This window comes from Triticum aestivum, chromosome 7A (genome assembly GCF_018294505.1).
Source record: "Triticum aestivum cultivar Chinese Spring chromosome 7A, IWGSC CS RefSeq v2.1, whole genome shotgun sequence".
NCBI lineage: Eukaryota > Viridiplantae > Streptophyta > Magnoliopsida > Poales > Poaceae > Triticum > Triticum aestivum.
The window spans coordinates 537,910,367-537,926,364 of record NC_057812.1 but is presented as its reverse complement, the minus strand read 5'-3'; the positions used below and the strand labels follow the sequence as shown (position 1 = coordinate 537,926,364).

Genomic DNA, 15,998 nt, shown 5'->3' with positions numbered 1-15,998 from the left:
TGTTGCCAAGCATGATTTTGTGACCGAAAGGATTCTTGTTCCGTTGAAGATTGTGTCTCCGGGCAAGCAAATGACTTCTAACAATTGCGTCCCGGATGTCTCTATCACGTTGGGCAATTACAAGTTTCTCTCTTCTCCGGTGGTTCTTGGTAACTCGGATATTGATCTTATTCTCGGAATGGATTGGCTTTCTAAGCACAAGTCACATCTTGATTGTGCAGCCAGGCAGATTCAATTGACTCATTCGTCTGAGGATGTAATTGTCTTTGCCACTCGTGATGATACCATCCGTCTGTTTTCTCCCAATGAGAAGGGTGAACTGGATGCTATCTCGCAAATTCCAGTCGTTTGCGAATATCAAGACGTCTTTCCAGAAGAGCTTCCAGGAATGCCTCCGCACCGGCCAGTTGAATTCGTCATCGATCTTGAGCCTGGCACGGAACCAGTGTGCAAGCGTCCTTACAAGCTCGGACCTAAAGAGTTGAAGGAGCTGAAGAAGCAACTCGATATTCAAGAGAGAATGGGTCTCATCCAGCCTAGTTCTTCTCCGTGGGGTTGTGGTGTTCTTTTTGTGAAGAAGAAGGATGGAACGGACCGACTTTGTGTTGATTACCGTCCATTGAACAAGAAGACCATCAAGAACAAATACCCACTTCCCAACATCAACGAGCTGTTCGAACAACTCAAAGGTGCCCAAGTATTCTCCAAGCTTGATCTCCGTATGGGTTATCATCAGATTCGAATCCGTGAGCAAGATATTCCCAAGACGGCTTTCAGGACAAGCTATGGTTCATATGAATACACTGTCATGTCTTTTGGCCTCGTCAACGCTCCTCCGACTTTCTCTCGCATGATGAACTTCATCTTCAACGCCTACACCAATGACTTCGTTTTGGTCTATCTCGACGACATTCTGGTTTTCTCGAAGAACAAGGAAGATCATGCCAAGCACTTGCGTTTGGTACTCGATAAGCTGAGGGAACACCAGTTCTACGCCAAGTTCTCCAAGTGCGAATTTTGGCTCGATGAGGTTCTTTATCTTGGTCATATCATCTCTGCCAAGGGCATTGCGGTGAATCCTGAGAAGGTGTCTGCAATTGTGAATTGGGAACCTCCTCAGAACGTGAAGCAACTCCGTAGCTTCCTCGGTCTCGCAAGCTACTGCCGAAGATTCGTTGAAAACTTTTCTAAGATCGCGAAGCCTCTCTCAAATCTTCTCCAGAAGCACGTCAAGTACGTTTGGTCTCCGGAGTGTGACATTGCTTTCAACACTTTGAAAGAGAAATTGATCACTGCTCCAGTTCTGACTCCGCCTGATGAATCCAAGCCGTACGAGGTCTTTTGTGATGCCTCTCTCCAAGGTCTTGGCGCAGTGTTGATGCAAGAGAAGAAAGTTGTTGCTTATACCTCTCGCCAGTTGAAGCCCAATGAGAAGAACTACCCCACTCATGATCTCGAGTTGGCGGCAGTTGTGCATGCTCTTTTGACTTGGAGACATCTCTTATTGGGAAGAAAAGTGGACATTTTCACTGATCACAAGAGTCTCAAGTACATCTTCACTCAGCCTAATCTCAACCTCAGGCAAACTCGATGGGTCGAAATGATTCAAGAGTATAATCCGAGTATCGAGTATACTCCAGGCAAGGCCAATGTGATTGCTGACGCATTGAGCAGGAAGGCTTATTGCAACAGTCTGATTCTCAAGCCTTATCAACCCGAGCTTTGTGAAGCTTTCCGCAAACTTAATCTGCAAGTTGTTCCTCAAGGTTTCCTCGCCAACCTTCAAGTCTCTCCTACCTTGGAAGACCAGATTCGCCAAGCCCAGCTTCTTGATGCTATGGTGAAAAAGGTGAAGATTGGGATTGCCAAGAGTCAACCCAAGTACAAGTGCTACCGCCTTGATGACAAGGATACTCTCTTCTTCGAGGATCGTATTGTTGTGCCCAAAGGTGACCTTCGTAAAGTGATCATGAACGAGGCTCACAATTCTCTCCTCTCCATCCACCCTGGGAGCACGAAGATGTATCAGGACCTCAAGCAGGCTTATTGGTGGACTCGAATGAAGCGCGAGATTGCTCAATTCGTGAATGAATGTGATGTCTGCAGAAGAGTGAAGGCAGAACACCAAAGGCCAGCTGGTCTCCTCCAACCTCTTGCCATTCCAGAATGGAAGTTTGACCACATTGAAATGGACTTCGTGACTGGGTTTCCAAAGTCCAAGCGTGGCAATGATGCTATATTCGTTGTTATCGACAAACTCACCAAAGTGGCTCACTTTCTGCCTATCAAAGAGTCAATCACTGCAGCTCAATTGGCGGAACTCTATACCTCTCGGATTGTCTCTCTGCACGGTATTCCACAAGTGATCTCTTCAGACCGTGGCAGCATCTTTACCTCCAAGTTTTGGGATTCTTTTCAGAAGGCCATGGGCACCAACATCCGCTTCAGTACAGCTTTCCATCTTCAAACTAGCGGTCAAGTCGAGCGTGTCAATTAGATTCTTGAAGATATGCTCAGGGCTTGCGTGATCTCCTTCGGCATGAAGTGGGAGGATTGTCTTCCTTATGCTGAATTCTCCTACAACAACAGTTTTCAAGCAAGTTCGGGCAAGGCCCCATTTGAAATTCTGTATGGCAGGAAGTGTCGTACCCCTCTCAACTGGTCTGAAACCGGTGAACGTCAGCTTCTCGGAAATGACTTAATCACAGAGGCAGAGGAAATGTGCAAAGTCATTCGAGATAACCTCAAAGCAGCCCAATCCCGCCAGAAGAGCTACTATGATAGTAAGCACCGTGATTTGGCTTTCGAGATCGGAGATCATGTTTACCTCCGCGTCTCTCCAATGAAAGGTACTCGCCGCTTCGGTATCAAAGGGAAGCTTGCCCCTAGATACGTGGGACCTTTCAAGATTGTCAGCAAGAGAGGCGATCTCGCCTATCAACTCGAGCTTCCTTCAAACTTTGCAAATGTTCATGACGTGTTCCATGTCTCTCAGCTTCGAAAGTGCTTCAAGACTCCTGACCGCACCGTCAACTTCGAGGACATTGAGCTCCAAGAAGATCTCTCTTATCGTGAGCACCCAGTTGCTATTCTTGAAGAGACTGAACGCAAGACTCGCAACAAGTCAATCAAATTCCTCAAAGTCAAGTGGTCACACCATTCCGACCGTGAAGCTACCTGGGAACGCGAGGATCACCTCCGTTCTGAGTACCCGGCGTTCTTTCAGTCCTAGATCTCGGGACGAGATCCTTTCGTAGTGGTGGAGTGTTGTAACACCCAGGATGTGATTTACCCAATATGTAATTCAACTCTTGCCATTTCTGGCCTTAAGTTATTTTATTTTCTCGGGTTCGGGTTTTTGTCTCCGTGTGTTGTTCTCGTTGTCATGCATCTCATATCATGTCATCATGTGCATTGCATTTGCATACGTGTTCATCTCATGCATTCGAGCATTTTCCCCGTTGTCCGTTTTGCATTCCGGCGCTTCGTCCTCCTCCGGTGGTCATTTCTACCTTTCTTTCATGTGTGGGGATTAAACATTTCCGAATTGGACCGAGACTTGCCAAGCGGCCTTGGTTTACTACCGGTAGACCGCCTGTCAAGTTTCATATCATTTGGACTTCGTTTGATACTCTAACGGTTAACCGAGGGACCGAAAAGGCCTCGTGTGTGTTGCAGCCCAACACCCCTCCATTTTGGCCCAAAACCCACCAAAAACCTCTCCATCATCTAGAGCGTTCGATCATGATAGCGTGGCCGCAAACTGCACCTCATTTGGACCCTCCTAGCTCCCTCTACCTATAAAACTAGACCTCCCCCTGAAATTTCGGGTCAAAACACCCCTAACCCTAGCTTTCTTCCTCCTCCCGCCGTCGGACGCATCCGGATCAGACCGGACACGTCCGCCCGCCGCCGCCCGACCTATCGCCGCCTGCCACGTGGCTCCCCGCCATCCGCCACCGCCGAAGCCCGCCGGGCCCGAGGCTGGCCCTCCCCGCGAGCCGCCCGGGCCAGAGGCGCCCTGCCCGCGCGCCTTCGTCCTCCTCCTCTGCGGCGCCCGAGCCGCCGCCTTCCTCCGCCTCGACGCCGGCGAGCCGCCGCATCCGATCGCCGTCGACGCCCGCCGGTCGCCGCGCCGCCACCGGGCCGCCCCTCGCCGCGCCCGACCGCCGCCGTCTCCGCCCCGGCCTCCTCCTCCCTCCTCGGCGTACGCGCCGCCCCGGCAAGTCCGGCGCCGACCCGAGCCCTACGGCGAACAGTGATCCTTCCGCGAACCTCGTAAAGCGTGTGGATCTGGATCTGAGAAATATCTCAGGTTGACTTTCTCCCGAAACCCTAGTTCATATGCCCTTGTGCATCGCATCGTAACTTTGCATCGGTAACTCCGTTTTGGGCATATAGCGTATCAAAATGTTCATCTCAGAGAGTACATCATTTCATCTCATTGCATCATTTTCATTTGAGTTCATCTTAATGCCCGAAATGCTGTTAGAATAGGGCTACTTGAGATAATTGTCAGATCTGCTGCTTCATTTAGATATTTGTCATTTTTGCCATGATTAATGTGTGCATGATATGCCCATGAGCTCTACATATGTTTTGTTAAGGGTTTTGCCATCTTTCCAGAGGTGCAACCCATGTATTTTTGTGATGTGTGTGGTGACTAGCACAAGCTTGCAAAGTGAGGCATTTGCTAATGCTGATTTCAGGGACTTAGCATTTCCACCAAGTCCTTGAGCTGTTTATCTCATATGGCCATATGTTCATGTTGTTTCCTAGTGATCCGTGCCTCTTTTGAGGATGATCAGTAAGGATGTTGTTAATCTTGTAGTGCTCTATACATCCATGTCCTTGTTTGCAATTATGGAGCACCCTAGCTTGAGTCAATCGAGCTCTACTTTTGTCATTTCGTGAATCTGGGCAGATTGTCTACTTGTTAGCGATTTTGCCGATGATGTTGTAGTTGATCCGTGCATGCTATGGTTTTGTTCTTGCCATGTCTAGCTTGTATTTTGTGTATTCTTGATGGGTGCATGCTTAGGTTGTCATGACTTGCTCTGTAGTGAGTGCATCGAGCTCGTTAACATGCCTACTTGATATCTGTTTCAGCATGCTCCAGTTTTCACTAAGTCTGTGATCTGATTATGTTTTTGCCATGTTCACATGCTTGCAATTGTATTTTCTGATCCCTTTTGGCTCAAGGTCACTAAGGGACTTTTATTAATCTCTTTGAGTAGCTCCATGCCATGCTTTACTTTGCCATGTTCAGGTCCTGTAGCATATTGTTTTCATGCTCCGAAGAGTGCTATCTGATCTGAAATTCCAGACAAGTGTTAATTTCACTGTCTGAAATCTGTTTGTCAAATGCATTTTTGCCATGCTTGTTTCAACCTGTTAATGGATGAATTGGCCATAGCTCAGTGCTAGACTTTTGTTAAGCTTCATGAATGGATTCCCTGCCATGTATTTTGATGCCATGTTTGGGTGCTGTAGCATGTTCATCTTGTTGCATTTAGATGGCTACTTGCTGTAAATCGCAGAACGTGGTCATATTTGAATTGCTTGCCATTTCCAAACCGTAACTCCGATTCCGGCGTTCTTTATATCGTTTTCAAGCGATTTCATCTCATCTTTCCAGTGGCACACTTGGATTTCCAAGTTGAGGCCAGGTTCATGCATTCCTTGTCAAATCTTGCATATGCATCCGCATCGCATCCCGCATAGCATACCATCCTTGCATCATATTGTTTGAGCTTTGCACGTGGTTGATTGTGTCCTTGTTGCTTGTTTGTCTTGTTTGGGTAGAGCCGGGAGACGAGTTCGCTAACGAGGAGCCCGTTGAGTTTGCTTTCGAGGATCCAGTCAACTCTGACAACTTTGCAGGCAAGATGATCATACCCTCGAAATCACTACTATCTTTGCTTTGCTAGATGCTCGCTCTTTTGCTATGCCTATGCTACGATGCCTACCACTTGCTTTCAAGCCTCCCAAATTGCCATGTCAAACCTCTAACCCACCATGTCCTAGCAAACCGTTGATTGGCTATGTTACCGCTTTGCTCAGCCCCTCTTATAGCGTTGCTAGTTGCAGGTGAAGATTGGAGACCGTTCCTTGTTGGAACATTATTTACTTGTTGGGATATCATTATATTGCCATGTTATCTTAATGCATCTATATACTTGGTAAAGGGTGGAAGGCTCGGCCTCTCGCCTAGTGTTTTGTTCCACTCTTGCCGCCCTAGTTTCCGTCATATCGGTGTTATGTTCCCGGATTTTGCGTTCCTTACGCAGTTGGGTTATAATGGGAACCCCTTGATAGTTCGCCTTGATTAAAGCTTTTCCAGCAATGCCCAACCTTGGTTTTACCATTTGCCACCTAGCCTCTTTTTCCCTTGGGTTTCCGGAGCCCGAGGGTCATCTTATTTAAACCCCCCCCCCCGGGCCAGTGCTCCTCTGAGTGTTGGTCCAAATAGAGCCACTTGCAGCGCCACCTCGGGGCAACTCGAGGGTTGGTTTTAGTTGTACGTAGTGTTCATCTGAGTGTGCCCTGAGAACGAGATATGTGCAGCTCCTATCGGGATTTGTCGGCACATTCGGGCGGTGTTGCTGGATTTGTTTTAACCTGTCGAAGTGTCTTGAAGAACCGAGGTACCGAGTCTGATCGGAACGTCTCGGGAGGAGGTCTATTCCTTCGTTGACCGTGAGAGCTTGTCATGGGCTAAGTTGGGACTCCCCTGCAGGGATTTGAACTTTCGAAAGCCGTGCTCGTGGTTATGGGCAGATGGGAATTTGTTAATGTCCGGTTATAGATAACTTGAACCTTAACTTAATTAAAAATGAATCAATAGTGTGAGTTACCATGATGGTCTCTTCTCGGCGGAGTCCGGGAAGTGAACACGGTGTTGGAGTAATGCTTGCGCAGGTTGTCCTCTAGTTTCTCGCTCGCGCTTTGCCTCCTCTTCTCGCTCTCTTTTGCGAACAGGATAGCCACCATATATGTTAGTCGCTTGCTGCAGCTCCACATATTTTACCTTGCCTTACCTATAAGCTTAAATAGTCTTGATCGCGAGGGTGCGAGATTGTTGAGTCCCTATGGCTCACAGATTACTTCCAAACCAGATGCAGGGCCTGATGATTCCGCTCCAGGTGACGCGCTTGAGCTCAAGTGGGAGTTCGACGAGGACTCTCAACGATACTACGTGTCTTTCCCTGATGATCAGTAGTGGTGCCCAGTTGGGGGTGATCGGGACCGTGTCGCATGTTGGGTTATCTTTTATTTTGGCACCGTAGTCGGGCCATGAGTGTTTGAATGTTGTAATGTTATTTATGCACTTTGATTGACGTGGTGAGTGTAAGCCAACTATGTATCTCTCCTTTATTATTTAAATTACATGGGATGTTGTGATGATTGCCTAACTTGCGATATTGCTTTCAATGCGGTTATGTCTCTAAGTCATGCCTCGACACGTGGGAGCTATAGCCGCATCGAGGGCGTTACACACCATTTGGGGAAGGTATGGAATCAACACTTGACATTGAAGCAACTCGAATACCACAACTCAAACAAAACAAAGGATTGGCTTGCGAAATAAGCCGGAACAAACATATGATAGAGATTTCGTCTGAAGTTTTCGTGGTGGGACCTACACGGGCTCGATCGTACAGCACCATCATGTACAAGGCAGTGCACATGACATACGAAGCGTCCCCGAGTCGGCATAACCAAGGACTCTTTAAGACACAACGAGACCACTGTAAAACCAACCGTGAATAGTTCGACGTCTAGACGTCGAACCCCAATTTCATATCATACATCTGTCGAAAAGATATCCTAAGAGCTACTTGAATTCCCACTTATAAACTCCCGAAATTTTCCGGTTATGCAATCAGGTGTTGGGGATACATGGGAAGCATAATATCTCACCCAAAGCTAGCAAATCCTACATCCAGTACATCCAGCTGTATCCATCCTTCAACACATAATTAAGAAACCTTCGGAAATCGTTTACCTCAACCTTCGAAAAGCATCCGTTATACGAGTTATGGCAATACTCCCGAACTCCCGCCCCAGTACTGTGTGGCGTCGAGGTTATCTCACCAACAACTGCATAAAAGAGATTTTCGATGTCGGCGAACTCAGGTATTCTAGAACTGCAATGATAAAATTGTGACGACAACACCTCGGAGCTCAACTCCCCGGGACACTGCCACAACCCCTAAATGTCAGGAGGCACCAAGAACAATATTCTCGTCACAAAACCATCAGAACGATTCCAAGATACCCGCGTGATCCTAAAAAAATTAGTGCAATTTCAGAAGAGAAGAGTCAAAACTCTACATCAGGATGCCTCACCAGAGCGGCGAAGGGAATGAGGAGTAAAAAGAATTCCTAACTCTCTGATATATATAATCCTAAATGACTCAAAATATTTTTTCTAGACTCAACAACGCCAGCGATTCGATCAAGCAGGGGGCTCCTAAGGTCGGGGAAGGCTCTGATTACCAACTTGTAACGCCCTCGATGCGGCTATATCTCCCACGTGTCGAAGCACGATTTAGAGGCATAACCGCATTGAAAGCAATGTCGCAAGTGAGGTAATCTTCACACAATCCATGTAATACATAAGGGAAAGAGATACATAGTTGGCTTACAATCGCCACTTCACACAATTACATGAATAAAGCATTACATCATCTAGATACACTCAAGGTCCGACTACAGAACCAAAATAAAAGAAGACTACCCCAAACGCTACACAGATCCCCGATCGTCCCGACTGGGCTCCACTACTGATCAACTGGAAACGGAACAACATAACGAACACGATCTTCAACGAGCTCCTCCTTGAGCTTGGTTGCGTCACCTGCACGGTTTCATCGGCACCTGCAAACTGGTTTTGGAAGTATCTGTGAGTCACGGGGACTCAGCAATCTCACACCCTCGCGATCAAGACTATTTAAGCTTATAGGAAGGGTAAAAGGTATGAGGTGGAGCTGCAGCAAGCGACTAGCATATTTGGTGGCTAACACATATGCAAATGAGAGCGAGAAGAGAAGGAAAAATGCATGGACGAACAACTATGATCAAGAAGTGATCCTAGAACAACCTACGTCAAGCATAACTCCAACACCGTGTTCACTTCCCGGACACCGCCGAGAAGAGACCATCACGGTTACACACGCGGTTGAGGTATTTTAATTAAGATCAACTTCAGGTTTTCTACAACCGGACATTAACAAATTCCCATCTTCCCATAACCGCGGGCATGGCTTTCGAAAGTTCATAACCCTGCAGGGGTGTCCCAACTTAGCCCATCACAAGCTCTCACGGTCAACGAAGGATATTTCTTCTCCCAAGACAAACCGATCATACTCGGAATCCTGGTTACAAGACATCCTCGACAATGGTAAAACAAGTCAGCAAGACCACCCAATGTGCCGACAAATCCCGATAGGAGCTACACATATCTCGTTCTCAGGGCACACCGGATAAGCTAAGCGTACGGGAGCCAATGTAATCCAAGTTGCCAAGGGACGGCCCCGCACGGTGCTCTGGGTTGGACCAACACTTAGACAAGCACTCGCTGGGGGGGGGGGGTTTAATAAAGATGACCCTTGGGCTGGCCGACCCAAGGGAAAGAAAGGCTAGGTGGCGAATGGTAAAACCAAGGTTGGGCCTTGCTGGAGGAGTTTTATTCAAGGCAAACTGTCAAGGGGTTCCCATTATAACCCAACCGTGTAAGGAACGCAAAATCCGGGAACATAACACCAATATGACGGAAACTAGGGCGGCAAGAGTGGAACAAAACACCAGGCATAAGGCTGAGCCTTCCACCCTTTACCAAGTATATAGATGCATTAATTAAATAAGAGATATTGAGATATCCCAACAAATAACCATGTTCCAAACATGGAACAAGCTCCAATCTTCACCTGCAACTAACAACGCTATAAGAGGGGCTGAGCAAAGCGGTAACATAGCCAAACAACGGTTTGCTAGGACAAGGTGGGTTAGAGGCTTGGCTCAACAATATGGGAGGCATGATAAGCAAGTGGTAGGTATCGCAGCATAGGCATAGCAAAAGAGCGAGCAACTAGCAAGCAAAGATAGAAGTGATTTTGAGGGTATGGTCATCTTGCATGAAATCCCGCAAGGAAGAAGAACGAGTCCATGAAGAAGACAAACAGGCGTAGTCGAATGGGTCCTCACAAATGTGTCGTAATCGGAACCAGCCCGAAGAAGCAACACCGGAAGGAAGCACACAACATAGTAAACAACCAACACATGAACATGGTATGATATGCGGGATGCGCTATGTGAAGCATATGCATGATTTGAAAAGGAATGATTGAACCTGGCCTCAACTTGGAAAACCAAGAGTGCCACTGCAAAGATGAGGTGATTTCGGTTGAAATCGACATAAAGAACACCGGAATCGGATGCACGGTTTGGAAATGGCAAGCAAAACAAATATGGCACCGGTCTGCGATAATTAGCAAGTGACCAACTAAATGCATTAAGATAAATATGCTACAGCACTCAAACCTGACAACAAAATAAATGGCAGGGATCCACTCATGATGCTTGACAAAATATGAACACTGAGCTACGGCTAATTCACTCAATAGCAGGTTCAAACAAGCATGGCAAAAGTGCAAATGATAACAGGTTTCAGACTTAGTGAAATAAGCTACATTGCAGGAATTTATCATCAGGAAGCAATGTTTAGAGCACGAAAACTACAAGCTACAGGAACATATCATGGCAAAGCAAGGCATGGTATGAAGCTACTCTAAGCATATAACAAAAGTCCCTTAGTGACCTTGAGCCAAAAAGGATCAGAAAATACAATTACAAGCATGCGAACATGGCAAAAACATAAACAGATTCAGACTTAGTGAAAAACTGGAGCATGGCAAAACAGTTAACAAGTAGGCATGTTTACGAGCTCGATGCACTCACTAAAAGGCATGGCATGACAAACTAAGCATACACCAATCAAGAAGACATGGCATAGAAGCTAGACATGGCAAGAACAACAACATAGCATGCACGGATCAACAACAACAAGCTCGGCAAAATCGCTAAACATGTTAACAACCTGCCGGGAACATTTTATAGCAAAAGTAGAGCTCGATTGACTCAAGCTAGGGTGCTCCAAAATTGCAAACAAAGACATGGATGGATAGAACACCAGAATATCTACAAAACATCCTTACTGATCATCCTCAAAAGAGGCACGGATCACTAGGAAACAACATGAACATATAGCATAAAAACAAAATCAGGACAAGGACTTAGTGAAATTCTAAGTCCCTGAAATCAGCATCATTGAGTAAGCTACTTTGCATGCTTGTACTAGTCACCACAAAGATCACAAAAATACATGGCATACACCTCTGTAAAGATGGCATGGCATACATCAAAACACATGTAGAGCTCAGGATCATAGCATGCATACATTAATCATGGCAAAAATGACAAAAGGCCATTTACTGAAACAGATCTGACAAATTCATCACATAGCCCTCTTCCGACAGCATTTCGGGAATCAAGATGAGCTCAAATGAAAATGATGCAATGAGATGAAATGATGTACTCATCGAGGCGAACATTTTGATATGCTACACGCACGAATCAGAGCTACAGATGCAGAGTTATGGCATGATGAAGATTGCATAAAAATTAGGGTTAGGGATGAAGAAGTCAACCCTTAGACGATCCGATCCAGATCTAGATCTCGCCGTTACTGTAGCAGCCGGTGCATGAGAACCGAGGGCGGCAGCGCGAGCTCGCCGGAACGGAGAAGAGGCGGCAGGTGGTGGCGTTTTCCGGGAACCCGAGGGCGGCGAGGGAGCTTGGAGGCGGCGGCGGTCGCCGGCGCACGACCACGGCGGCGCAGGTCGGAGCTCCGGGCGGTGATGGGCGGCTCCAGCGCGGGGGCGGTCGGCGGAGCTGCCTGGCGGCGAGGTTCCGGCGAATGGCGGCGGCTGCCAGCGCGGCGAAGGAGAGGAAGGGCGTGGGCGGCGCAGATCTGGGCCCGGGAGGGCCTCCCGCGCGCCGGGCAGGCCGCGGCGGAGGGAGGAGAGAGAGAAGACCCGACGAGGTGACGTGGCGCGCGCGGGACGAAATGTCCGGCGGCGCGGGGAAGGTTAGGGTAGGGTTTCATCCGCGAATTTTGGAGGGGGTGTTTATATAGGTAGAGGGAGCTAGGAGAGTCCAAATGAGGTGCGGTTTTCGGCCACGCGATCGTGATCGAACGACCGAGATGATGGAGAGGTCTTAGGTGGGTTTTGGGCCACATTGGAGGGGTGTTGGGCTGCAACACACACGAGGCCTTTTCGGTCCCTCGGTTAACCGTTGGAGTATCAAACGAAGTCCAAATGGCACGAAACTTGACAGGCGGTCTACCGGTAGTAAACTAAGGCCGCATGACAAGTCTCGGTCCAATCCGAAAACGTTTAACACCCGCACACGAAAAGAGGTAGAAAAGGACACCGGATGACATAGGAGCGCCAGATTGCAAAACGGACAACGGGGAAATGCTCGGATGCATGAGACGAACATGTATGCAAATGCGATGCACATGAAGACATGATATGAGATGCATGACACGCAAGCAATGACAAGGCAACAACAGTGAATAACTGGAGGACACCTGGCACATCGGTCTCGGGGCGTTACACCACAAGCTTGCACCCCCCCTGGCGCGCCACCTGGGCTTGTGCCCCCCCCCCCTCTTTTTTGTGTCTTCTGGTCTCTCCCCGAAGCTTCTAGGGCCTCTTATGTTTAAGAAAAAAATCACCGTAAAATTTCATTGTCTTTGGACTTCGGTAGGTATGATCTTTCTGCAAAACAAAAGACATGCAAAAAATAGGAACTGACACTAGGCAATGTGTTAATAGGTTTAGTCCTTTATAATATAAAATGGCATGTCTCTACTCCTGTAAAAGACTTAGTTGATGATAATGGTGTGTTTGTCATCCGTTATTTCTGACCATTAGATTTGCATCTAACAACCGTGATGTAAGTTGTGACCTTTTTGCAATAATATCCCACTTCTCTGCTCCAATTTACAGAAAACCCCTTAGTATCTTGAAACCAACCACATTCCTCCCTTATCTTATCAAAACGGTCAAAGGAATATATTTTGAGTGAAGCATAATACATTTTCAGTGATATATGTATATCAAAACTAGATTGTTTTCTTTCAAATTTGTGAATATGTATTATTCTACTTTGGATTCGTTGCAACGCACAGACATGTTGCTAGTAAAGCATACAAAAGTGATAATATAATAGAATGGAACAATAAAAAATTATAGATGTGTTAGAGACGTATCACCCTCCGTCACAGATCAGGAGGAGCAGCTCTAGCCCCACGGCCACAGCCACCGCCGAGATGCCGGACGGCTGCCATGGTTCAGATCGTAGCCGTGGGCGCCGCGACTGGGGGGGCATCACGCCCCCAGTGCGCTGTTTAGCGTCGGTGCGCCCCCAGGGGGCGATTTTCTGCCCTTCCTGGGGGGCCAACGGCTGGAGATGCCGAAGCAAGGACCAGATGGATGGATACGGCAGCCTTATCTCCATTTCTGCAGCCTGAACTCCACTTGTAATTCGAATTGGCGAGACAAATTCCCCGGTAGATCGAAGTAGTTCGCAAGACATGATCGAGATATTCTTTATGACGGAACCAGCAGCGCTCCGGATGACCGGTAGATATTCTTTTTGATGAAAAACAGTGCTAGCGCTCTGGGTGATTGAATTGCTGATTACAAGATGCTCCGGAGCGCTCTGGGGTATCATAACTGCTCTTTTTTTTTCCTTTTCTTTTAGGAGTTACGAAAAAAACCTACTGTGTGTTGAACAGAACTGTCCAAAAAGCAGTAGATGACTGGATTCCACGATTCTTCCCTTGAACGGCTGGTGACATTTTCATCGATTTATATCAATATATATCATGGCAAGGATGATTCAGCCCCAACTCAAAAGGAAAAAATGACTCAGCCTCTGCTGCCCTCCTCCCCACTTGCAGAAACAGGAATGTGGAGCATGCGCGACAATGGCCGTCAGTCAGTTCCACCCATCAACAGGTTCCACCCATCCCATCTCTTCTTTTGCCTCCGACCTCACACAGCACCACCGACGGCTACAATTAACCATCCACGGCATGCATCATTTCTCAAGTGTGCAAGCTCCAGCACACAAGCACCCCAGCTGAGCTCGAAGAGCAATGGCGGAAGCAGGGGAATGGCTGCCGTGCGTCTCCACGCTGGCGTCCTGCCTCCTCGGCTTCGCGCTCTACTTCTACGCGCCCTACTGGGGAGTCCGCGGCGTGCCGGGCCCTCCGGCGCTGCCGGTCGTCGGCCACCTGCCGCTGCTCGCCCTCCACGGCCCCGACGTCTTCGGCGCCCTCGCCAGGAAATACGGCCCCGTCTTCAGGTTCCATCTGGGGAGGCAGCCTCTGGTGATCGTGGCCGACCCGGAGCTGTGCAAGGAGGTCGGGGTCCGGCAGTTCAAGAGCATCCCCAACCGGAGCCTGCCGTCGCCGATCGCCGGCTCCGCTCTGCACCAGAAGGGCCTCTTCTTCACGAGGGACGAGAGGTGGTCCGCCATGCGCAACACCATCATCTCGCTCTACCAGCCGTCGCACCTCGCCGGACTCGTCCCCACCATGCAACGCTGCATCGAGCGCGCCGCCGACACCATACAGTTGAACGGCAACGTCGACGTTGACATCGACTTCTCCGACCTCGCCCTCAAGCTAGCCACCGACGTCATCGGCCAGGCGGCCTTCGGCGTGGACTTCGCGCTCTCGGCGCCGCGCGAGCACGGCGGACGCGAGGCCGCGGAGTTCATCGCCGAGCACGTCCACTCCACCACCTCGCTCAAGATGGACCTGTCGGCGTCCCTCTCCATCGTGCTGGGCCTCGTCGCGCCGGCGCTGCAGGGGCCGGCACGAGGGCTTCTCCGGCGGCTCCCCGGGACGGCGGACCGGAGGATCGCGCGGACCAACGAGCGGCTGCGGGCGAGGGTGGAGGAGATCGTGGCGAGCAGGGAGCGCGACCGCGACAAGAGGAGAGGGCAGCGGGACTTCCTGTCGGCGCTGCTCAACGCCCGGGACGGCGGCGGCGACAAGATGAGGGAGGTGCTGACGCCGGAGTACGTGGGCGCGCTCACCTACGAGCACCTCCTCGCCGGGTCGGCCACCACGTCCTTCACGCTGGCCTCCGCCGTGTACCTCGTCGCCGGCCACCCGGAGGTCGAGGCCAAGCTGCTCGCCGAGGTCGACCGGTCCGGCGCCACGCCGCCGACGGCCGACGATCTCCAGCGCAACTTCCCCTACCTCGACCAGGTGATAAAGGAGGCGATGCGGTTCTACACGGTGTCGCCGCTGGTCGCGAGGGAGACGTCGCGGCGGGTGGAGGTCGGGGGGCACGCGCTCCCGAAGGGCACGTGGCTGTGGCTGGCGCCGGGGGTGCTGGCGAGGGACGCGGCGCAGTTCCCGGAGCCCGGCGCGTTCCGGCCGGAGCGGTTCGAGGTCGGGTGCGAGGAGGAGCGGCGGCGGCACCCGTACGCGCACGTGCCGTTCGGGCTGGGCCCGCGGGCGTGCGTCGGGCAGCGGTTCGCGCTGCAGGAGGTGAAGCTGGCCATGGTGCACCTCTACCGCCGCTACGTCTTCCGCCGGTCGCCGCGGATGGAGTCGCCGCCGGAGTTCCAGTTCGGGATCGTGCTCGGCTTCAAGCACGGCGTCAAGCTCAGGGCCATCGAGAGGCTTGGCCATGGATGATGATCTTCCGAGGAGTTCTGCTGCTCGGAAGCCATGTGGCATAAAATCAGCGTATATCATGGACAGCGTTGCCCCAGCTTTGCCGCTCGAATATGTACAAGAAAAGCTATTCCTGGAACAACCGAGGACAGTGTGGAATCAAACTGTCACAAGTTAGAAATTCAATCACGTTGCAACTTGACTGTTTGAGAGATTATAACAGGTAGAG

General features: G+C 49.7%; 1 protein-coding gene across 1 annotated transcript; it reads left to right on the top strand.

Moving 5' to 3' along the window:
* Positions 1–14,091: 14,091 nt before the first annotated feature.
* Positions 14,092–15,967, top strand: LOC123148020 (cytochrome P450 711A1). Its single transcript, XM_044567373.1, has one exon. The coding sequence runs from the start codon at positions 14,234–14,236 to the stop codon at positions 15,788–15,790; it is 1,557 nt and encodes a 518-aa protein (XP_044423308.1). The 5' UTR covers positions 14,092–14,233; the 3' UTR covers positions 15,791–15,967.
* The last annotated feature ends 31 nt before the right edge of the window (positions 15,968–15,998 follow it).

Bases quoted from the DNA above. Each gene is read 5' to 3' on its own strand.
- LOC123148020 (XM_044567373.1), top strand. From the start codon at position 14,234: ATGGCGGAAGCAGGGGAATGGCTGCCGTGCGTCTCCACGCTGGCGTCC.